The following is a 24,158-nucleotide window of genomic DNA, read 5'->3' on the forward strand; positions in this document are numbered from 1 at the left end:
GAACTTTCCGCGGGGATTCGCGAACAGAACTCGCTTACGTTCGAACGGATTATCGGACTCGAAACCGTTTTTAATCTTCTTGATCAGATGCTTTCACAAATTTAAATTCTTCAGCAAGAATCTAGCTGAAATGTGCACACAATTGCTCCGCGGGCCACTGCTCTGGGTGAGAGCGAGGGCCATGAAGCCACGCCTACTCGCGTGGGCGTGGCTTCGTTGCCCTCGCTTTCTCAGACAGAGAGAAAAATGTAGATTTCTTGGGGAAGTTTGAACAGTAGATTATTTAAATTTTTACTGTAACAAGATATTGACGTAGATATTGTCTCTGAATGTTTTCATATTTTTTAGCAAGGTGCTTCATAGCAGAAAAAAATATAAGAATTGACTTTATCGACGATTTATAGGTGAAGAAGTTCACTGTATGAACTTCACTTTTCAATTGTGAACATTGACAATGGGCATTACAGGGGGACGTAACATAAAATGGACATGACATCAATTTTAACATAATCAGCTTATATACGATATACTTTGTATATTAGGACAGACCAGGCGACGCGAAATTCTGTTTAAGCGAATTCCCATGGCAACCAGAGACACGGCCAGCTAACGACCCTAATTTCCTCGAACGTCGCGATGTAGTTTTGACGTTTTTCCGACGGGATCGTCCGGGCTCGATTTATTCTGCCCGGTTTAAATCCCGAAGATAAATCGGAGCACGCGAACGATGCGGTTGCAGCCGGATGCTGGACGGTCCGCGAGATCGCTCCGTGAATTCTTCGGCTCCCGGAGTTTGGAACTTGCGTTGCGGGATTGTTTGTCGAACCGGATGAATGCACAGTTCATTGTTCTTCTGTGTTACTGTTTGCGGCGAGGGGAAGTTTGATTCTGTCTGAGTGGAGACGGAACGGGGAGGGACGGGAAGGAAGGAATCAGAGAGGATTTGTACTTCCCCCGGTCGCTGAGGGATCAAAAAATAGTTTTTGTACGAGCCTGGCCTCGACGAGGATTTTTCCAAAATGTTGGTCCGTTTGGCAGTGAAAAGTCGGAATCGATGAAAAAACGATTTCTATACAAACAAAGTGATGCGTTTAAACAGGTACAAAAATGTGTTCAAACAAAATTTGTTTGATATAAAGTATCACATTTTATGTTGTAAATTTAAGGATGATTTAAGGGAATTACTGCTTGAAAAATTTTAATAGAAATGGGAATGTGCTATACGATTTGCTTTTCTATACTAAGCAATTTTTACAGGAACATTTTTATAGCTTCAATTCTATGTGAGATAATACACGATTTGTCTTAAATGTAACACCCGGTATATACCTTGTATAGTACATTCATAATTACTTATTTGGGAAGATTTAAAGTATCCTTCGACTACTTGCTTGCATACGGTAATTGTTTCTACCTACTCCTTGATACGTGCGAATATTTATGAAATATTAAGGCGGTGGCCCCGCCGTGCATCCCCTCCCTAACTCCGTACGCGTACACGAGATTTGCAAGGGTACGGGAGGCCCGCTCTCATTTGTTAACAATGCAAAAATAGTACTGTTCTGTAGTCAAAATCGCTAGATAAAAGTTCAATCTAGGGTGGAAAGGTCCTCAGAAGTCCTACTTTTGCGTTTTTTAGCCGTAATTTAGGAAAGGTCCTACGAACTCCATACGAGCTCTGAATCTCTCGATATTTACGATAATGTCACTCGACAAGCAGTATGCTGCTGAATATTGCAAATTACGGCTAAAAAACGCAAAAGTAGGACTTCTGAGGACCTTTCCACCCTAGATTGAACTTTTATCTAGCGATTTTGACTACAGAACAGTACTATTTTTGCATTGTTAACAAATGAGAGCGGGCCTCCCGTACCCTTGCAAATCTCGTGTACGCGTACGGAGTTATGGAGGGGATGCACGGCGGGGCCACCGCCTTAAGTTTGTGAATATACAAGACATTAAAATAAATTAAGTTATGATGCACGTTTTATCGTACACACAGGCTGCATAATCTGCATGTAAACTGATTAAATAATTTACGTATACTGTGAGCGCCAAATAATTTATACAGGTTCATGAAATTACGTCGCACGCATGTATATGTGAAGATAAAATCGTATGAATGTTTCATGTACGCGATGGTCGTGGTAAATAATTTATTTTCTTTTCGCATAAGTAATTGCGCTAGTCGTGTGATTTATTCTGACGCGCACTGAATTATTCTTGTATACATTAAAAAAACAAATATAATATCGCCTCTCCGATTAATCCGACATTAAATAAAATCGCGGGGACATTCTAGGCTCTGACAATCAAAAAATATACCAAATACTGTAATTGAACAGTATACAAATTAGTAGAACTTGTCCAATCATCCAATGAAAGGCTCAGTCCCCCGACAACACAAAAAAGGTGAAGCAAATTTTCCTTTCGATCGGATTCGCAGTATCTATCACACGGCTGCAGCATGCAACGCGGTGGTTCGTCGATGCAATAGCCCGCATAAACTTCTATTGTATTTCTCGTTTACAGCGTGGCGGGAGTCTAATTAGGAAATCAAGTTTCCATCGCGAAGCCTGCGTCGCACGTGCTGACGCGACTCGCCGGTTCTAACAATAAATCACGGATTCACTTTCCCGCGCCATCTAATGGCAACAATTGTCCGAAATAACGCGATTACACGCCGCCGGCGATGATTTATTATTAGTCGATGCGTCAGGGTATTCCATTAGGAGGGTTTTAGTCAACGCGGCACTCTTCCACGCCGTCTGAAACGACACGACGACACCGACGTCTGCGCAAACAATTGAAGAGGGGAGGCACGATCGGCCGTATAATAATCGGCGTAAAAACACTAGACGCAGCCTTGTCGGTAAAAGACGGACACCGACAGAAAGAGAGAGAGAGAGAGAGACGCACGGACACGTCCGTTTAATTTCCCTTGGCCCAAGCCGCCGCAACGGCCGTATATTTTCGTAACAGTTTTCACAGCGCGGCGCGTCGCGAGCCGAAGACGCGTTAATCACCGTGAACAGATCTACGCCTTCGCGCACCAATAGAAAAGTTAAATGCTTCCCCAATGTTCCGCGTCTAAATATACGCGATCCGTGCGAAATAATCCCCTGTAATCTATTGCGCCGAATGCACCGAATTGCAACGACAGCCTTGCGCAATCGCTCGCTCTTTCATTAACACCCTAACCACCGCCCAAGTGGCGTCGCGTTCACCTTCGTTTCGTATTCCTCGCTTTTACGCATCCGGAACGACCTTTAAATTTTTATTATATTATCTATGACATTAGTAATGGGTAAAGAGTAGATTTTTATCATTGTGTATAGTATTTTGTGTCAGGTCACAGTTTCTCTGGCCAGGTTAGCTACATCGGCGGCGGTCACGTTTGTTTTCCGTGGAGCGCCTCGAAAGTCACGCAACCCGAAATTTAATTTCCCGTGATTCTTCGGCACGATTGAATTAATCTCTCGGTTGCGTGATTTTTTGCTCGTTCGTGTTGGTTGTTGGCCCGAGAACGGATTAAGTCTTCCGTTTCCTGTCGAATAAGGGTCACGTTCCGAAAGTTTCCGTGACCGTTGAGGATTATTAGTAAAGATTAATGTTCCGTGATACTCGTGCGTCGGTGGCGTGGGCCCAGGGAAATGCACAAAGCCAAGAAAATTGCCGTTTGTTACCCGAGCCTTGCGATCGTACACACTGGCTCACTCAAAATTAGTCTGTATTAAGATCTTAAAACTCGTTAATTTCAATCACGATATGCCACAATAAAGGTTCCAACTGGATTAAACTATCTGCAAAATTGCCATCACAAAATGTGTCAATTATGAACTGTGTTGTCTAGTTCAAAGTAGAATTTTCTAGCTGAAGTACTTGAACGAAGACTAAATTTAAATATAGCTTCTATAATAATAATAATAATAATAATAATAATAATATGCTGAAAGTTCAAACTAAGACGGTGTTCGTCTAAAAATACTTTGCCATAAGAGTTCCAGCTAAATACATCACACCAAATTGATAAGTGTGCGAAGAATGAACTATACCTTCGTTCTAACTAAAACAATTCAATAAAGAAGAACTTTTGAATCCTGTTATGATAACAACAGAAATTGTGTCGGCGTCACAGGCCTGTAATGCTCTATAATTCACGGGCACTTTCGACGTAGTTAATCGTTATTAATCTTCGTGGCATATTTCTCAAAGAGTCATCGTCGTAAAGAGCGAAACGGCGTCGACCGAGGATTCCTCGAACCATCGAGGACAGAGGAAAAAGAAAAATAGACGCGTCCGTCGAATTCGCTTCTCGGGGGCGTTCTATCTTTAAATACACTCGTCTCTATATTTTCTTCGATCGCTCGGAGGTGTTAACAGCGCGCAGCTGTTGACGGAGGCGCGAAATCTTGCCCTTGTAAATGTCGTTCCGAGTAAGTGGATGCTACAAGACGCGGAACGACGGGTTTTGCAAACGAGCTCTTCGAAACGAGAATGGGACGGGCTGAGCGAACGCAAGAAAAAAAAAAATAATCCAGGACGTCTGCGTAATCGGTTGCGCAATCAATTTTGCAGGCGACGGAAATGATTCGATCAATTTGTTCGCGCGGCGCGCAGAAAATAAGGACATTTAAACGGGAAAATTCTCCCAGGACTCAAAGAACATGAATTTTTATTGAAAAAAGACAAGTCCAGAACTATTCAAGAATAAGATAAAAACTGCATCGTTTGCAGGAAACGGGAGGTAAAAAGTTCCTCCATTCTTTAATAATTTCAATAGATTGAAAATTATATATCTATTCTTAGATTCTGCGAGTCTTTCTGCCGTTTCAAATTTTTCATCGTGAAATCTACAGTCCAGTGACTATTTGCGTATACTTCTTGAATCGGTACGTTGCCGGTGGGAGTTTGAAAGCGTTCCCGGGTATAATTAGATTGAAAGTACACATACATTTTAATATCCTTCTCCCCGATGACATTTGAAAATCTTTCCGCCTACTGTCTGCCACGAGGCGCACCTGCTAAAGGGACCGGAGGTTCATTAATCACGCGGCGAATCCAAATGTCTTTTATTTACATTACCTTCAGTGGCACGGATTTATTGCAAAACCTAGGTAAAACCCTTCGGTGACGCGTCCTTTGTATACCGGCATCGATTTTCCGCCTGGCGAAAACGCGCAACAATGCAACCTGAGCATCACCTTCGTGGAACGCGATGTCTCGGTTAATAAATAACACCGACATTATTTATGAAAACTATGGGGACAATTGCGCGACAGGGCCGTCACCATTCTTCTCGCTCAAAAATGAAGTGAAAATCACGAATCCCGGAAATTGTGATCGAGCTATAAATTTTAGTTTGCAGCCGGAAAATAGAGATGAATGTTCACCCCGAATTATTATTAAAAATGATGAATTTCTGAAAACAGTTTTTCTCTCAGTTTTGCAAATTTTTTTTTAGCAATTTTTAAAAGCTTCCGTAATGTTAGATGGAACGTTAAATTCTGTGTTGTTAACATTCTTTACATTCTTACACATGTTTTATAAATTAACTTTTGTTTTTTTGAAGGTGAGACATGGACGCGTCTGTGCATTCACGACTGATTCTACTTACTACCTGCGAGAATTTTGTTCAAAATATAGCTAGACACACATTTTAATCAATGTACTCAGGATATTCATTCATTCATCTTGTAGAATAGAGAAGACATCTGTAATAAAAATAATAATCTTGTTTTCATATATTTCCGTGTTCTAGTTTTTCTAAGGTGATCTACGAATACGAAAATTTCGCCAAGAATCCTATTCTTAGTCTATTTAATCTGCATTTATATTGGCTATCGTGTCTGCGCACTGTGGTCTGTTTCTACTGGCTATGTGCAATATCTCTCGTCTCCGAATCGTTTTACTTTTCGATGAAGGCTCTCCGTCCATTGACTTCTAGCATCGACGTTGAAACGTTTTATATACGAAGTCATTTTGACCGAACTGTACACAAGTTCTTTGCTAAGAAAAACAAGTACAAGAAGCCACCAAGAACTGCAACGACGGTTTCTCTCCGCGTCGAATTTCAATCTTTTTTTTCTCGGTCGGATCTCCGGCGGATAAATTCGTTTATAAATTGAAAGGAATCGGTCTGTATATTATATAGAGCGAGCGATAGATCCGGGAGGTTCTATAAATCGGCGGGCATACCGTCCACGGTCCCCCGAGATGGACCCAGGTGTTACGATCTAGTCGGAGAGAGGTGAAATCCTCCTCCACCCCGTTTCCTCGTTTTATTCCCGTCTCTCTTATTCTTTCCGTTCATTTTCATCGCGTTCCCCGGTCTCCGTCTCGCTTTATCCCGGGGTCCCCTATATTATCTCTCTTGTCAAACTACCGGGAAAAGTGGGTGGCACGTGAAATGAACTGCACCCGGCTGCGCAACGTCTTCGGAAGAGAACGACTGACGATTCCTCGCCGGTATCCCGATCCCCGACGCGAGATTTATTTCCTCGGTGGAACGGAACCAGCTGGCTAATGCCGTCGACTTTGTTATACTGCACCCCCTGCCGGACCAATCGAATGGAATTAGGTTCGGCTCGGGGTTAAATACGGGCAACGTGATCGGTGGGACGTGATCCTCGAGGATCTGCCAAAAACGCAGACGTTCCTGCCACTTTCAGTCTCCAATAACGGCAACGGGGCCTGAAACGCTGATAGCGCGATCGGTTTTATCAGATGATTCCGGTTATCCTGCCAATCGGACTCTGGAGTGAATTTTTCAAAAAGTTTTTCGCTAAGATACGTGTTACCATTGGTGCTAAAAGCATATCAAATTTCAACGCAATCGGTCCAATCATTACCGAGAAAGAATTCACGTACTATCCGTATACAGTGAATTCTCGATACATGTCAACAACACGGGTCTTGACAGACCCGAGCCGTGTTATGTTTACACTCTTCGGCGTCCGAGGCCTCTCGCGCTTTGCGGCCCCTCGCGACGTTTACCATCCAGGCCTTGGCGACATATATAGAGAAATGTACTGAGTAGTTAACGAGCCACTATCGTGCGAAGTGCCTTGTACCCCGTGTTCGGATAAACGAGGCTCCACTATACGGGAAAAAATTTCCAAACTCTGTGAAACAGACTTGAAACGATCAGGTGTGAAGGCAGGGAACCGCGTAAATCGATATTTATTTGTAGCGCAAACAGAGCGGTTTCAGCGCGCAGACAAAGGAACGTCCATAATTAAGAGCAATGCACGACGGTTACATAGTCAGGCCGGAATAATTTACGAGACCATTATATTCGATTTTTCTTGGAAGCCGTCGCATCGGCGAGACGTTCCGCCCGTTTCATCCGCTTTTACAAGCTGCCGACGTTCCCGGCCGTTCCGCAATAGGCTTCTGCCGGCGCGCTCGTAAACCCGCCGTATCTTTAGGGGTGAACCAGGAGACAGGATCGAAGCGTGTCACGTAACGCGCGGCCCGTCACGTCGTGTCATCTTGAAAACTGTAAACGTGACAACCCTCGTGACTCGGAAAACGTGCGGGTAAATATTTAGCTGGCCGCAGACACGGCACGTGGCCAGAAGCTTCACAGGACCCACCGCGTTTCTTCATCGCTCTGCGCGCGCCATCTTCGTTGCACACTTCTCGCTCGCGTCCTGCAATCTTCCTCTAGCCATCATCGTCGAAACGATTTTCTTTTTAGATTAACCTAGTCGTCATTACTCCATCGACAATCACTGATAGAGACAATATTTAGATCGCGAATAATTTTCATTTATCGATATCCACCTCTAGCGCGTATAGTGATTATTTGCGTTTTTTTTTCAATCATGGTTTTCTTTAATGAAACTTTCCGCAACATATTCGGGGCACTTTTCTGGTTGAAATGAATCCAAACACGATACAAGTTGGATCATATTTACGTGGTAAATCCACGATTCAATAGAACCTCGATTATCCGAACTGGTCAGGATATGATAAAAAATACAGTAGATAGGATCTTTACTGGTTTGTACAATGAGTCGTGTTGTATATGGTTTGCCGTATTCACATGGAACACTAACACAGTAAAGAAAATTTAGATCTCACCGGTTCGGATAGTAGAGGTTCTACTAAATCGTGAATTGTGCAAGTAAATATGCTCCGAATTGTGTCGTGTTTGGTATCATTTTAATCGGGAAAATGTGACGAATATATTGAACTAAAAATATGTGTTAAAACTATGCATTGAAAAAAGTTTGGAGTATTGACACAAGGCTTATTGATTTGTAATACGCATGTAGGTGACAGGTCGTATGCCTGGATGATGGGTGTGTTGGACAAACGGTGTTAGGGTAACCGAGGTTGCAGTGTACAGGACATTTTTCTAGACCGAAGCGGCATCTTCGACGCGCATTTTCGCACAGACCTAACAAAGCTCGATGCAACTGATGCGCGTGGTGGAATCAGCTTGCGTAACGCACACGCTCGATGCACGCCACGCCGGCTGACCCACATGAGCGGTCTTTATTTAAACTGGTTTCCTCCTCGGCGTTCTTTACTGCCGTCTTTCGATTACAATTTCATTAACCCCTAACCGGTCATGCGATTTCTGGCTGATCCGTTTGGAACCATTTTCGAAGAACAACGAACGACGAAAACATTAATTTTCCAATTGCAATTGGAACGTTATACCATTTTCCCGAATAACACCGTCTGCATTTTTAATCCACTCCCCGAGGAATCGTGTCAAGCACACGTGTAATCTTGAAACAAAGTGCGTTTAAAATCTACCCTAACCTTACGGCCTGTGTACAAGCCGTCACCTGAAATATGGCTCCCAAAGTGCGAGCACTTGCTCACCGGTGCTACACACGAGTGTTTCAACTATTAAAATGGAATTTAGACCGGCCCTGCTACCAGTGTACTTCGCTTCGCTAACTACGAATCGCGTTAAACGCCGCTACTAAATGGCTTTATACTTTCCGTCTGTTAATGACTATAATTGCTTCGTCGATTACGGGTCACCTCAGACGCTGATCAATATTAAAAATTATGCCTCCCACAGCAAAAAACATGCTGCATTTATTCCGTAGCTTCTCTCGTTGCAACTTGTACACGATTTTATGCAAAATATACGGTACCTCTCGTAATCATTAAATAGCATGGGAAACACGGATAATAAATGACGCACGCCATCGTTGGGATAAATGATCGTTATTATTAGAATAATCACCACTTGTTCACGTTAATCAATGCTTGTAATTACATTCAGTTGTAAATTCTGCGGTAGATGATCAAATTATTAGAACCATTCCGTGAAAAATACATTTATTTATTAGCTAGATTAATTTAACGTTTGCTGAAAAATTGTAAAACATTTGTCAAAGCAAAGTGTACACGTCTCGCTTGAATTCCATTTGATTAAGCATCGCTGAATAATTTTTCACTAGCGCTGCAAGCTATTGTAGTCTAGCTACAAGTTCCCAAATGATTTTCCCTCTTGTGAGCGTTTAGGGTTTTCGGAATAGTTACGAGCGGGCCCGCGCGCCTGTCCAGAGAGCTGCCGAACGATTCGAAGGCATTTCGTTCCTCTGAAAATGGTTCCCTAATGTTCCTAACAAACAAACGCGTCGTCGAGCGCGCACGGAGGATCGATGCCGCGTTTCTTCCAGACAAAGGGGCCTGCACCGTGACAAAACAAACTCGTGAAAGCGCGCCGGTGCACCGAATTCCGTCGAACGTGACAAACAAGGAGGAAGAATCGAGGGGCAAAGCGAAAGAAGTCCCCCTTGCCGGAGAACTGAAAGGTCCGACGGAATTCCCATCGATTCGCGTGCAATTCTTCCGGGGGACACGCATTCTAATGCTACGTGCACACGAGACGCCAACTCCTCCGCATAGCTCCCGCGTTTGAAGCGACTGGAGGCAAAAAACACTGAATAGACACTTACTATAGGCGGTCCCATCCTAACCTCAATTCTAAATAATTTACTTATTTTTTATAGTGAGAACAACGTCGGATTTTAGGCGCGTCGTTCAATGTGCTCTTCGAGCTCTTATTTGGAGTCGGGTGGATTTTTTGAGGATCTGGTCAAAAAGTATGGACACTATGATTATCCAATAATATTCACAGTTTCATAAATATCTGCTCTGTCTCGATAAACACTTGGAAAAACAGATATATAATTTGAAAATCATACTTATTCTGCTACTCTGGGTTGGGATTCTGCTTTGCACGGTACAGATAGAAGTTGCTATATTAAACAGATTTTTCTGTTGAAGATATTGACTCGGGCGAATCATCCGTATAATGATCGTCATTATACTGAAAGCCTCTTATTTCAAAACGCAGATAGCAGCCTATTCAACCTGATGAAAGCACTCTCTGGAACAAATTCCTATTTCGACACGCGCCATAATATTTTTACACCATAATCATTACAAGAAGATTGCTTACGGCTCTTGCATTATCCCAAGAATGTCTCTAAGTACTGATTGGAGGGAAGCATATACAACCACGTCGACCACTAGACAGCGGATTTTTTATGGTTTTTATAGGCGACTCTCCACATTAACTACAAGGTACAGCAGCTATCTAGACATTTATTTCTTCCCTTAACAATTTTAACAATTTAAAAATAAATGCAGCTGTTCCGTCAAATTCCTCAAATGTTCTAACTGGATCTCCTTCGATCTTCTCGCTTCCTTGTGCGAACCTACATTGAAAATTTAAAGACATTGTTACTGTGACAAGATGTCTAACAAATTTTACTAAACACAACACTTTTTCCATCGTTTTTATACTCAGTCCTTCGGTACACCATTCTGCTCCACAGAAACATTTGATGCGTTAAATAATAATCCACAAAGGGTTAAAATTTTCCGATTAAAATGTTTTTAAAATTTCTTTCTCGCGTCAATCCTTTTAACTTCCCATAGTGATTCGAGTCGTTTGGTCCAATCCTGTCAAAGTTACTGTTTCTTTTTTTGTCAAGCGTTTCTGTCACGAATCTACAAAATTCCCAGTTCGGTAATGACACTTCGGCGGTTCCCTTTCGCGAAGCAGACAACGGCCAATTCCGGTTCAGGGAGCTGTACGTCGGAGTAGAATCCTGACGCCGGCAAGCAGCGTAAGACCCTCTCGATGGGAAAGGACACGGCAGCGACGCGTGTAAACCTTCGAACTAGCTCGAAACGCGTCGTGCCGATCTATAGAAGCACGGTTCCCACGGGGAGTCGCCGCATACGTATTCGGAAGCCGCGGCGGCGGCGTCGTCGTTTCCATATCGCGGAGCTCGTCTCCATCGGGCGCGAACGAGGAATTTCTATGGATCGAGGGTACAATGTACAACCGCGTCAGGTGTAACGATTCGTCGAGGACCGAGCGACGCGACGGAGGCGGGAGAATCGGCGACCACGGATCCGAGAGGAAGACGGTCTGTTGCATCCTGCGACGCGGGAAATCGTCGTTCGCGATTTACTGGAATTGTGTCTCCGACGACGGCTAAAACTTCCTGTCACTTGCCGGGTAATTGCAACTGTCTGATGAGCGCGAAATTCGAACTGGAAATTCGACTTGGTTAGGTCAAATCACTGGGTGATCAAATGGTCTGAGCCATTCCTATGAGTTTTGCAACGTTGTGGTCTCACACTTTCTTCACTGGCAAATTTTCTAGTGGTCTTTTTAGAACAGAAGTTCGAGAGCTCTGAACTCTTCGATCTATTGTTTTCTTGTAAAATTATTAAGTAAACGATGGAATTGGGATGTAGAAAAAAAGGATTCCGAAATATCTCGAAAATAAATCATTTTATCACGCCTGGTAAAAGGCAGTCGACTTTCCCCTGTATAAATACATTGAATAAACGAATGAATGTCTGAAAGTAAGGATCCCTTGCGACAGCAGAGCAACGTAAAATGATTAACAATTACCCAGAGCAGCACGGTAGTATAATTTCTTTAATTGCTTCACGTTTCCGAATTTCGGGAGCTGCTGGCAGAGCGACTATACACTTTGTGCCATCCACTTTCGTTATATACACGTTTAAATTCCTGGCTGGGAATGATTAAGGCTAGAAAATTAATTGTCAGGAACGCAGAAATATGCTTTGCCCGGCGAATACCTTCTATTTTAGAAAGGAAGCTACACGCCGGCTGAACGAAAGGGACGATGACATTCCTGGATTATTAATGGGCGGGAAGCTTGTCTGCGCCTTTTACGAGCAGCGATTAGTTGCATATTTGATGGAACACAGATCGAAGGGGATGGACGCATTATCGTCACCCTTTTTCGTGGTAAACGCGGCGAGCAAGCGCCGTATACCGTCGCCAATCAATATTTGAATGTCCACGGTGTTCGCCTAAGGAACGAACGCAGCCCGCCGAAGTTTGTCCCATCGATAATTCACCGTCGCGCCCGTGTCTCCGAAAACATTTCCGGGCGCGTTTCCCCGTTACAGAATAAATTGGCATTTCCCCGTAAATAACTAATTATTGTTCGAAAATATATTCGCCGTTGCCTCGCATCAAACACACGGGGCACACGCGCGAAATTTCGCTGTCGCGTGCCGACGACAAAATGGAGCTTTTAATGGAAACATTTTCCCGTGGAATATTCTCCGCAAATGAGGCGGCGTATTAAAAAACTATTCGAAAATGAAAAGTGAGGCGCGCTTGCCCGCGCGCGCGCGTAACAAATGTTTCCCGGAGGAAGCAATCAGCTCGCCGATTTTTCATTATTCTAATTGCACCGAGTAATTAAAGGGCTATCGCCGAAGAACTTCAAAGAACCAGCTTCGGACGAACTCGAGCTGCTGTTGCGAGCAATAGTCATGTCTAAATATTGTTAAATAGGGAGAACTCTTGGTGGAATTGTTAAAACTTCTTCGAGTTTAGTGAGAAAGCAAGGCGGTAGTGTAGCGGTGACGCGATTGGAGAATCTAGTGGCAGTGTCGGTTAGTTCCCACTGGTTACATACCGAGTTGATGGCTGTCATACTGCTAATTCGACCTGGATCTGTGTCCACTAGCCCGTTGTCACTCTACAACAAAAATGAAAAAAATTGTCAGTTAATAGGAGAAACAGAGAGGCCGCTAATCCCTGGCGACGATGAACAATGCAAAATCTGTGCGGAAATATAAACTCTTTCTTTTTGTAAAATTTCTACAATTCCTACGTAAAGTCCACAGTGTATTGCCAAATATTTAAAATGTACGTTTCTAATTTCACTAAAATTCTGTAATTTTTAACTACGTATACAGTTCGCCTTACAATTGTCAATTTAAAAATTTGAAATACACTGAATTTACTTTCCAGATTTAATTTCTCTTTCCCAAGGAATAAAATCACGTTGTCCATCAATACCGGGCATTGTTCATCATCCGGCGCCATTTCAAACTAAATCGTCGTTTGATGGAAACAGTTGGACCACCGAATGGCACTTCACCGTTCCCTGAAAAACCGTGCCGCACATTTCGCAGCGAGCGAAATAAAAACACCATAAGTGGCGAACGCACAGTTGTTAATTGAAGTTACAGTCGCGGTTAAGTTTCTCAGCGTGACGAAAGTGGCAAGACGAAAGTTTCTCGCGTCGCGGATTCTCAAAAACGAAGTTAAACGCGAGGTGACGCGAGTGCACTCGGCGTTGGGCATTCCCGTTCCTTTTCTTTTTAACGTTTAATCGCCGCCGGTCGCAATTAAAATTTCACCGCGTCGAAAATGTTCCTCATTCGGCCCTCGAGACCGCGTCGTTAAATCGGGATATTAATTAGGCGGCGCAAGCGCCGCTCGAGCGCCATCGAGAAACTTTCTCGAATCGAGGATCGGCGTCGATGTCGTCTGGAATTGTAATTCGTTTAGGGGATGCCTGGTTGATGAGAAATTTCGTTACAATAATCTATTGCGTCTTTTGCATTGCGAGTCTGTGCTACAAAAATATCGTTTGCTGAAATAACGCATCATAGTCTTGTTTGCACTCTGTTTCTCAATTTTCATAACTTACGCAATGATGTTACATTAAATCAGAGACGTATGTACGTGTTCGAAGAACTGTACTAAGCTCTAATCTTATCAATGAGAACTTCAGAGAGAACATTATGATTTTCAGTATTCTTACAGAAAATTTTATCTATGAAGGAAGATTAAATTCAAATATAATTCTGTGACAAGAAAAACACCTTTTCTATCTTCATTGTAAAAACTAAAGTACTGAAAACAAATCAATTAAATACACCGTTAAGTACATCCTTCTAGACAGTACTCAATCGAAGGACAAATTAATACGGCGTTACAAATTAATTCTAAACTCTATGCTGTTCAATTTCGAATAGAGGCCTGTCGATTAATAGCGTTGACATAAATTGTTGACTAAATGCAATTTGATGAGAACGATGACTGCGATACTGGTCTCGGTGGCAGAAACAGCTTCCAACGAGATCGGAGAGACAGTTTGCGGTGAAAACGTTAAGTTGGTCGTAGGAAAATGGTGCTTCTTTGTCGGGATATTTTGCACTTAAATGAATCGTGAAATAAAATTGCTGGAGGTGACCGAAGCGCAAGAAGCGTTTCACACGAAGCAAATAACGTCATTAACGGGGGGGGAGGGGCGGGGACGAGCAGAGTTCCCCCTCCTTCTCTCGACGGCGGAAGAACTTTCGAGACTCGAAGGGAAAATACAACCCAGTTTCGACTGTTTCAAGGTTTCCGATTCTTGCCAAGTTTTGGTCGCGTCCTGATGTACGTCTCCGAGTCGTACGACCGAGTAACGTCTCCACGCGCACTTAATTCTTCTGTACTCCCGTTTAAAACCATCTATCTTCGCTAATGTTCATCCAGCGGCTGCCCAGTAAGAAACTGAGCATTCGGCGGGAAAGCTAATAAATTTCCGTACCGAAAATAGACGGAAACTCTCGAGGCGGTCCGTCTCGAGTCTAAAGACTGATACTTTGATCGCTGCCTGATCGATTTTAATTAATGGGACTGAAACGTTTCCTGTCAAAACCGTTTTGCATCGCAACGAGCATATTTTGTATAAGCGTTCGTTAATCTTACTTATTGTTTGGCCAAAAGAAAATTAATTCTTGCCGCAATAATGTTTATTACAACAAATTTTGTTAGACTCTTGCAGGATCCGGTGGGTTAATCGTATAAAGAAAATCGCCTGGCTCCACGCTGTTTATTATCCAGGAAGCCTGCGCGATGGACCGGCTTCCAGGACGTTCAGGATTATTGATCGATAGTATGGCTTTTAAAACGAATGTTAAGGACCGAAAGTGGCTTCGTCTCGCGTACATCTCTGCTAGCTGAATTACAGCAATGAAGTTGTTTTCGTTTAATGTCCCCGGCGACGAAAGAAGGTTCTTAAAATCGTCTCGCCGACGGATCAGAAGATCAGAGGCAGGGGTAACATTCGTTTAACCGTCGTTTTACGAGCGTGTCGTGACTACGTCTCCGTTCAGTGACTCTTGCTCGAAACCAGATCGGTCTTTTCTTTCGTTCGATCGGGAAATGAGCTCATTTATATATGTTCCCCCTCGATTAACTCTAATGCAGTTCGTTGACATGATAATGCAACCGATAAACGAACCTCTTCGTACTAAACGACTTTTATTCGCTCCGAAGTCTGCAGACTTTTCGTGGAGACTAGACTCAGGATTTCCAGATGGTTGGAAGATTAAAAAATTCAAGAACGTTGACACAGAAGAATTTTATTTTAAAATCGATAAAATCCGATTAACAACTCGGACAAAGCTAGCTCAATGTTATACTATTTGAGTCGATTTTTGAAAATATTTCCGTCGGAATTTTGATATCTTTCGAGGGCTTACATTAAAGATACGATACAGTACTTTGGGATAGGTGCAATTAGGTTCAAAAGGAAACACGGTTTCGCGTGGAAAAATTACTTTAGGTATCAATACAAATTTTAACGATAAACGGTTGTCGACAGTTGTAAATTTTTCCCCCGTTCATTGGTAACTCGGCGAGTCGGTAAACTCATAAGTAGATTCAGCCAGCCATGGTGTGGCACCGTAGGCAGAACGGGTGACATCTAATCAAGATTACGGATGGATATAGAAGTTTAAGGAGCGTTCGACGGATCTGCGAGTAAATAGGTCAGTTCGGGTCGATAATTGGCTGTCGTAAATCCGAGAATCATTGGTAGACAGTTTCGTGTCCCGTTGCGTCGCTTCGGTAGCAACGCTGACGAGGAGCAGCGCCGATCCTGTACGGTGTTCGGCCGTAAATTGTCGTCGGGTCATGATTTCTTTTACGACGTCCCCACGTTTCGGTCCGGCTCTCCTCTGGCTACTGCGTTCCACGATTTTGTATACGGTCCCCAAACGCGACGACAATTTAAACTCTGTCGACGGTTTTAGTGCTAAAAACTACTATCGGCCCGACTTTGTCATAACCGTGCCAATGGCGTGACTAATCATCGCCACATAATACTAACAATGCAGCCACCTATCGAACGGCAACGAAAAGATATACACCGATCTCTCATTATGTACATAATTAAATTGTGCGTTTGCATCTTCAGGAATTACACGTACACCTTCGGCCTCGTTAATATATCGTCGTTCGTCATCAAAGGGTTACAGCATAAATGTTAAAATTGGATGGCCGCCAGGATCAAGAAACGTAAACACTCTAAAGTTCTCGAATCAAGGTCTACTCGTGACAAAGCCTCTAGCTAGCCAACTAATGAACAACAAGAAGAATTAAAACGGGACAGGTGTGGACAATGAAATCTATTAAATAAGTAACTATTCTCGTATTATGACCGCGTACATTTGTTCCGGGCTATGATTAAAATCGAAACAAAAATGTTCATTCCTTACAGAAATCTGCAGTCCAATCGTTTCAGACAAAATTGAGAAAAACATTTGATTTTCGACGTTTTAAGACGACCGAAGTGAAAATATATTTTCCCCCAACACCGATTTCCTAAAATTGACTTGGAGAATTTTGATTTCGCAGGGAAGACAGAGATACGAATTCTGTCCAGCTTTTTAAGATTTCAGCAAACTATGAGCGACATTCTCACTTATTACACGACCCCCTATCACGTCACAGGAACCGCAGCGATGCCGGTCTGATGAAACCGTCTGCCCGAGGAAGTTTACGCGCGACCACGCGTCGGCAGACCGAGGCGTGCTAAAAATTCGCGATCCTGAGCGGAAACGTTGTTCCGGGAAGGCTCGATCCCGGGGAAGGTTCCTCGGGGTCACGCGAAAACCGGTCAGGATTACCGAGATGGAAATTCTGTGCTCGCAGCTCGACGGAAACGTTCGCTCCCAAGATTCATCGAAGCGTGCTCGGGCTCCGGGAGGGGCGCGGGGGGTGTGGACAAGGCAGAAACGGAGATCGGAGTGGAAGGCACCACAGGGAAGAAATCGTACAAAGGCGACGACGACGGCGTCGGCGTCGGCCACGGAACCGGGACGAAAGAGCCCCGGTGCAAATGTCGTTCTGAACTTTGATCGTAAAACAGCGGCGCGGACTACCCCACGGGTTGGTGGAGCGTCCGTCTTGAACGTCTGCCAGATCGGTTATGCTCGAATAAATTTACGTGTCAAACTTCGCGGGAATCTACGTTGTCCTCTCCGTTCCACCGCCCCCCCCCCCTCCCCATGCCACTGACCTTACTGATTCGAATTTTTTCCACCCTTTGACGCTACCTTATTCCGAGTGGACAGGTTTCCGGGCGAGAATTGAATGAGCCCCGGGTCTCCGATACTTGGATACGCTCCTGACCACCATTTCCGATGTATGTCTCGCCAAGTATTGGCCTGAATTATTGTTTTGATTTTTGTAAAACAACTCATGGAAAGAGGAACTTACGTAGAAGTAAATATATAATATAAAATATAAATATATAATATAAATATATTAATTGTGGACAGTATTCTGTAGCGTAAATATATCTCTGGAGAGTGAGTTACATTTTTGTCTGTGCATAGAGAGCCCTTTCTACTTAGAGCAAGCTCAAGCACGTATCAATGCATGAACAAATGAATTTAAAGTACAGAACAAAATCTGCTGTCGATTAGTTACGTTATTGTCTGTCCATCGCGATCCGTTTCTACTTACAACAAGCTGAAACATCAATTAATAAAGTTAAAGTAGCGAATAAAATCTGTTCTCGATTAATTGCATTTTTGAATGTTCCTGAGGAGCCCTTTCTACTTAGAGCACAAGTGAGTAGACGGTGCAAATTAAAATCTGTTGAGCATCTGTGAAATTTTTGTCTGTGCACAGCGAACCATTTCTACTTGCAGCAAGCTGAAGAACGTAGGGCACTTTTTGAACGACATGTGTTCAAGAGAGGAGGTTTCTATCTACAGTATTCTTTATGCGTTTCCACCGTAGTTTTTCATGAGAGATTTTTTCAGTTCGGCTTACACAGCCAGTTACAAGGTTATTCCCGGTGCACATTTGCGCCGACATTAAACGACTTTGGACCAGCAGTCTTTCTCAACCCATTACAATGTCTCGTGAGCCGTACGTCGTTTGCGACAGTCATATTTCAATATTAAGGAGGCTTCGGGGGATGATTTAAATAATTCCAACAGAAGCCTCGTCCCGTATGTATCCCGAAAGGTCGGAGTTCTTCAATTTATAGGAGGTACGCTCGGAAACGGCTTAGCGTCTTTCTGCCCTTCCAGGTTTTAGTCCCCCATTTCGACCTTTTCCTTCGTCTCCGTATCTCCTTATCCGCTACATTTCTCTGTGTTCCATCCACTTGTAGTTCGTCTTCCATTCTCTTTATCGCTCCACGGCCCTGACGAATCAAAGCGCGACCGTAAAAATGGAGATTCATGCTCAACGACGGGGCACCCTATCGATAAGGAAAATCAAATCGTTGATTTCTTGTCGCTCGGTGGTTCGGATCGGAGAGTTTAGAGACGTTTAGGGATTACTTCTGAATTATGCTGAATTTCGAAGTGAAACTCTCGCCGAAAAATATTAAAAAATGTTAGAGACACAAATCGACAAGTTTACATTGAAACAGTCTATTTATTGATAAAAATTTAGTTGGATTCTATTATTGAATGGAAATTTATTTCTCATGCTGTGGACATAATAACTGAATCACCAAGTGTATTTTGTGTTTTTGTATTGTCAATTTTCTTCATTTTGACCGTCGTTTTTATCTTGTTATAACGAAATAGTGTCCAATCTTCGTTGTAATTAGGTCTACAGTAGAAAGCAATACATTTAAACAGATGTCGCATATAAAAGGTTGACTGTCCAACAAAACGTCACAAAATTCCTAGATCCGGATTTCTACGCGACGATAACAGCGAGCCATGTTCAGAAACTGGTTGCGGATAGATCTGCTCGATTTTCAATTTTCTATTCTGCGCACGAACCACCGGTTCATTCGACGGTAGAAACCAACCGTTCCTCGCATTCTCGTATTCTACTCACTCCTCGCGAAAAGTGCCACCTATTTTTATTTAAAAGAATTTACATTTACATTAGCCCGCAACGCTCGAGAGTGGCTCGGTTCTTGTAAGATGTGCCACTCATTTTTATTCAAAACAATTTACATTTACATCGACATGCTCAATTCAAAAACACCTCACTTATTGCGAAATCTAACAATCTACAATTTAAAGTTGTAGATTGCATTTCAAATCTGCAATTTATTTTTATTCTAAAAAAATTTTCATTCACAGGGACCTGCACAGCGTCTTATACTTTATTTTGCATACGTTCTACGAATTGTAGATAAATAAGAAAAACGCACATAGAACAGATTGTGATTATGTTTGTACACTTTCAAAATATACTTACGAATCAAATCGCATTGCATGTGGAATTATCTAATACTCAAAACGGAAGATAACCGTGACGAATCAAAGAGTACAATAATTTTCATATTTCATTTTTCTTTAGCAAACGAGTCACTGCATGTCTGAAACGAATCTTCCAACTCCGCAACTGTGTCAAATACAAAATTTCCGACAAAAATTCTGGAAAAAGCCGAACACCTCAAATCCAAACACAAGACTACCAAATAAAAAAGAGATCGCCATCCTTCGTGTTCAGACCACCATTGTTGCATCGAAGGTCTCAAAAAAAAATAGAAGAAAACCTAGTGTATTAAAAACTTGTCACAAGGGTGGACAGCGAGAGCTTGCCCCCCCCCCCCAGCGCAGGGGTTGCACAAACGGAAGTATGTCGGGTGATTGATGGCCAGCCGATCGTCAGTGGAAGCTGAACGTAGTTACGCGGCCCCGGCGATAATTCATTCCGTCTCTGTCCCGCTTCCTTCTCTCTTCCTTGTCTCTTCCTTCTTCTCCGCTGGTCTTTTTTCTCTCGTTCCCGGCCGACACGCGCCGGCAGTGTTAAAAATAGGGAACGGCGTAGATTAGACGGCCCCGGAGTTGTCAGACATCGGCGGCATCGGGTAACAAGAGGCACCGAGAGAGCAAGATGAAAAGGCTCCCATCGTCTTGTTCGTGTTCTCCGCTCGTCTTTCTTCCTCGTCTTTCGTCGTCATCGTTTTACCATCCCCCTCCCGTTTCATTCTTTCGCTCGCTAGGAAGTCGCGGCCGCGTTTTGGCGCATAATTAAGCAGGCGCACCCCCCCCCCTCAGTCGTCGCAAACGAACCGGATGAGAGAAAAGGGTCACTTATTTTATCGATCATCGACACCGACACCTCTGGATTTCTCATAATTAGACTGCGGATTTTATGCATTTACGACAAAACTGCAAGTTGAAACAGGAAAAAGATTAAAAGAATTAAACAGTGTCGATATATCACTCTCGATCTACTGAAATTATTACGAAAAGAAAGACACCCCTATGTGAACCCTTCAACAATTTAGAAATAAAATATCCATATTTTTAAATTCCTTGAATCTTCCTATTTTTCCAATTTTCAAGTTTTGTCATAAGAGTGGTTGAAGTGAAAGTTATCGCAGAAGCCTAACGAGTTGAATACATTTTAAGTGAATTGTAAAGTGATGTGATTATCGATGAAATGATTGGGGCTGAAGCAAGGATGACCCGAAAGCAATGTCGTCGGCGAAAGAACACCTGAGACAATCAATGTACGCAACCTGAGACGAGGAAAACAAGTTTCTCCTGGCGAGGTTTTTCCAGGTGAGCCGCCAGGTGCGGCGCCAATGAAAGTCCAGGTCTGAATAATTCGCAGCTGTCGCCGGCGGAAGAGAAATGGAACACCGAGCACCGGGGAACGAGATTCACGGTCGAAGGTGAATGTAATTCTTCGCGGGGGTACGATAAAATACCGGGGAATCGATGCAGGCAGGCAGAAGAGGAAGAGGATTCTCTAGGTGAGCGACAAGCACGGCTGGCCCTGTGTATGAACTCGCCTGATTGATGGGCCGAGAAGTCTGTGATTATTGGACTGCCGGGGCCTGCGCGAATTCAGAATTTTAGATGGTGGTTTGCGGCCAAGAAGATTACATCCAGTTTCGTTCCCAGCGCTAGGGATTTTCTCTTTGATGTATGTTTGTGGATATCGATTCGCGATTTAGTGTAGGAGGATAACGTAGCAGTGATAATTAGGTGAGTTTTTATTGCTAACGCCAAAAATGTTATTTTCAAAATACAGATGTTACTCAAATTGGAATTTTAGGTGCTACGAAAATTGCACGAAATTACATCTCCAGTTTTGGAGATTTTATTTTTAGAATACCAATGGGAAACGATTTTCCATTCGTGATTGAAATTTGCTTCGAAGAAAATTCCATGCAATTTCATTTGCCAATTCCAGGGATTTTATTTTTAATTTGTGAACATTAGTGAAATGGTACTTTGTGGTGGAAAAAAATGGATGCGGTTTCACGTTAGATGCTAAAGATATTATTTTTGTTAGTGCATTTTAATTAGCGGTTTGAGAGAGAAAGCTGCACAGAAACCTTGATTTAGTTTTATTGCCAACATCGCGGGTTTTATTTCCAATTTGCAAAGACTAATTAAACCATAATCATAAATGGTGGTTCATGGTAATAAAGATTGCATACAGTCTCGTTCGCTGTGTTAAGGATATTAATTTTGATATGTCGGTGCACTTTGATTTATGATCTAAAACAGGAATTTATGGTACAGAAAATCAGGTGGAATTTGATTGTCAGTACTTTGCGTTTAATGTGTAAACAACAATGAAATCGCAGTTTTAATTGGTAATTTGTAATTCAGATAATTAGATCCAGTTTTATTTTACACCTACACCGGTTCCGTAGTCACTTCCGCAAAAGAATGTTACTCATAAAATCTGTAAAACCAACCGTAAATACAAGCTGTATTAATGATGATTTTAATTATTATTTCATTAACGTTCGCATGCTTGTATAGTCCCATAATTGAACTGGGTTGAACTATGTTTTCCTCACTGCAGCTGCCTCTTGTTTTAAACATTTCATACGAATAGTGTAACAATTATTATCTGATTAAAGTCGGCCAAGGATGAAATGTTGCACCGAAGAGTGTCACTTAATAGCTTCATTAATACCAATCGAAATATTCGAACCTCGCAAAGTCAGAAATCTATCTATACGTGTGACGCAATTGCAACTGAGGTCTGACTAATGCATAACATTTCTACTGTCTGTTTCTCACCACCAATCAGTCTTATTTGAATCGCCACTGTTCACCGGTATTCACACGTCGAGATAATTCGGGAGTTGTGTATAAACATTTTTCCGAAAATGAGTCAGCCGTGCAGTCTGCAAAAATTTTCTGCTCACTATCTCCGAGCCGCAAATCTACAAACAAACGCGAAATAATAGAACTAACTACACCGGAATGAAAGAATGTTATGCATTCGTGTGAATCATTCTATTCGCAAAAGTCGATTCTAGAATGTTTAAAAATGTTACTGTACTAAATCGGACTGAGAAATTAAATTACTCAAAGCAGACACACATTTTTTAATAATTTTAACATTGTAATTTATTATATTTTACATAGCGGTTCTTGTTGTGACAGTTGTAAACTCTACTGTCAACTTTGAACTATTCCAAATGTTACTCGATAAACGTATTTTTGTTCGATAAACGTAATTTTTCAAATAAGGTACAAATAAGGTTCTTTATTCTCAACATTTTCACACTCACGTCAGTCATATATGCCTGGCACCAGTTTTCAATGAAGCTTTCAATAAAAATTGATTTTCAAGTTTAAACAAACTGTAGTACACGTAATATACCATAACGAAAACTCATTTTCAATCTATTAAACCAAGCTTCGTTACGATCTACAAGGTACAAAAAGATTACGAAAACAATCGTTGCAATAAATTTAGCCTCTTCTATTTTCATATGACCAAATAACATGTGCCGATGATGAGTGACTGTTAGGATCACTTGTATGGCAGTCAACGTGTCAATTCGACATGGCCGTGGTAAAATCTAGATCGTCACAGACCGAGCGAATCGCGAATAGAGCATCTCCAGGATTAGCAGGGCCGTGTAAAATCCATTTATATAACGGATAAAGGAAATTGTAAAAATACCGGTTGTGTAACCGCGGCAGTGTCTTCCATCGTGTCCAAACAATCCCGAAGAAAAATAATCTCGAGACAGAGCCGGCCTCGGTGGCAGCGAGCCGAGTAACAATGAATGACGAAAGACGAGAATGAACTTACGAGCAAGAATTTTCGAAGCGAGCGACAAGACGTGGCACGGCCGAGACTCGCTGTTAGTATTGTCATGCTAATAACCCCGCGTATGGAGTCATCGATCATCACCGGTTCGCCCAGCACACGCCTTCGCTGCCTCCTCCGCCAATCCCGCTCACTGCCACCCCCATTTTTTCTCTTTCTCCCTCTCTCTCTCTCTCTCTCTACCGTCATTGTCCTTTCAAAGATTTTCCTAACCGGTCCTTTGTCCCGGGTATTTTGCCGGCGGTGTTTCCTTAATAACGTAACCCGACACATAAACGGCCGAGCGGGCCTTTAAGCACCACGTAATCACGCAGCCGTTTCAGTAACCTTCCCCAGCATCGTACAATCCCGTCCATAATGCACCGCCTAGGTCCGAGAGCTTTAGCTCTCTCCTCTGACTAGAATTTACCGGTGGCCGGTGACCTGAGAGAGTACCACTGATATCTTATGCTACGTGTCGACTCCGAAGTGTTATTTCCCAGAGTTACTCTCGAATGTATTATTTACCGTTGCCGGCAGCCATCCGACAGCT

General features: G+C 42.7%; 1 protein-coding gene and 1 long non-coding RNA gene across 9 annotated transcripts in view; both read right to left on the bottom strand.

Moving 5' to 3' along the window:
• The window catches only part of LOC143354721 (uncharacterized), a 597,645-nt gene that overhangs the window by 325,075 nt on the left and 248,412 nt on the right, over nucleotides 1-24,158 (bottom strand). The gene's annotated exons all lie outside the window — the stretch shown is intronic.
• LOC143354718 (uncharacterized) overlaps nucleotides 1-24,158 on the bottom strand; it is a 575,799-nt gene that overhangs the window by 312,518 nt on the left and 239,123 nt on the right. For 7 of the 8 annotated variants that reach the window (XM_076788975.1, XM_076788977.1, XM_076788976.1 and 4 more), the window contains one exon: nucleotides 12,957-13,019. The exons of the other annotated variant lie outside the window; for it this stretch is intronic. In XM_076788975.1, the coding sequence (XP_076645090.1) occupies nucleotides 12,957-13,019 (63 nt within the window). The remainder of the gene's footprint in view (nucleotides 1-12,956; nucleotides 13,020-24,158) is intronic. 8 annotated transcript variants of the gene reach the window in all.

The sequence above is a fragment of the Halictus rubicundus genome, chromosome 6 (assembly GCF_050948215.1).
Source record: "Halictus rubicundus isolate RS-2024b chromosome 6, iyHalRubi1_principal, whole genome shotgun sequence".
Classification (NCBI taxonomy): domain Eukaryota; kingdom Metazoa; phylum Arthropoda; class Insecta; order Hymenoptera; family Halictidae; genus Halictus; species Halictus rubicundus.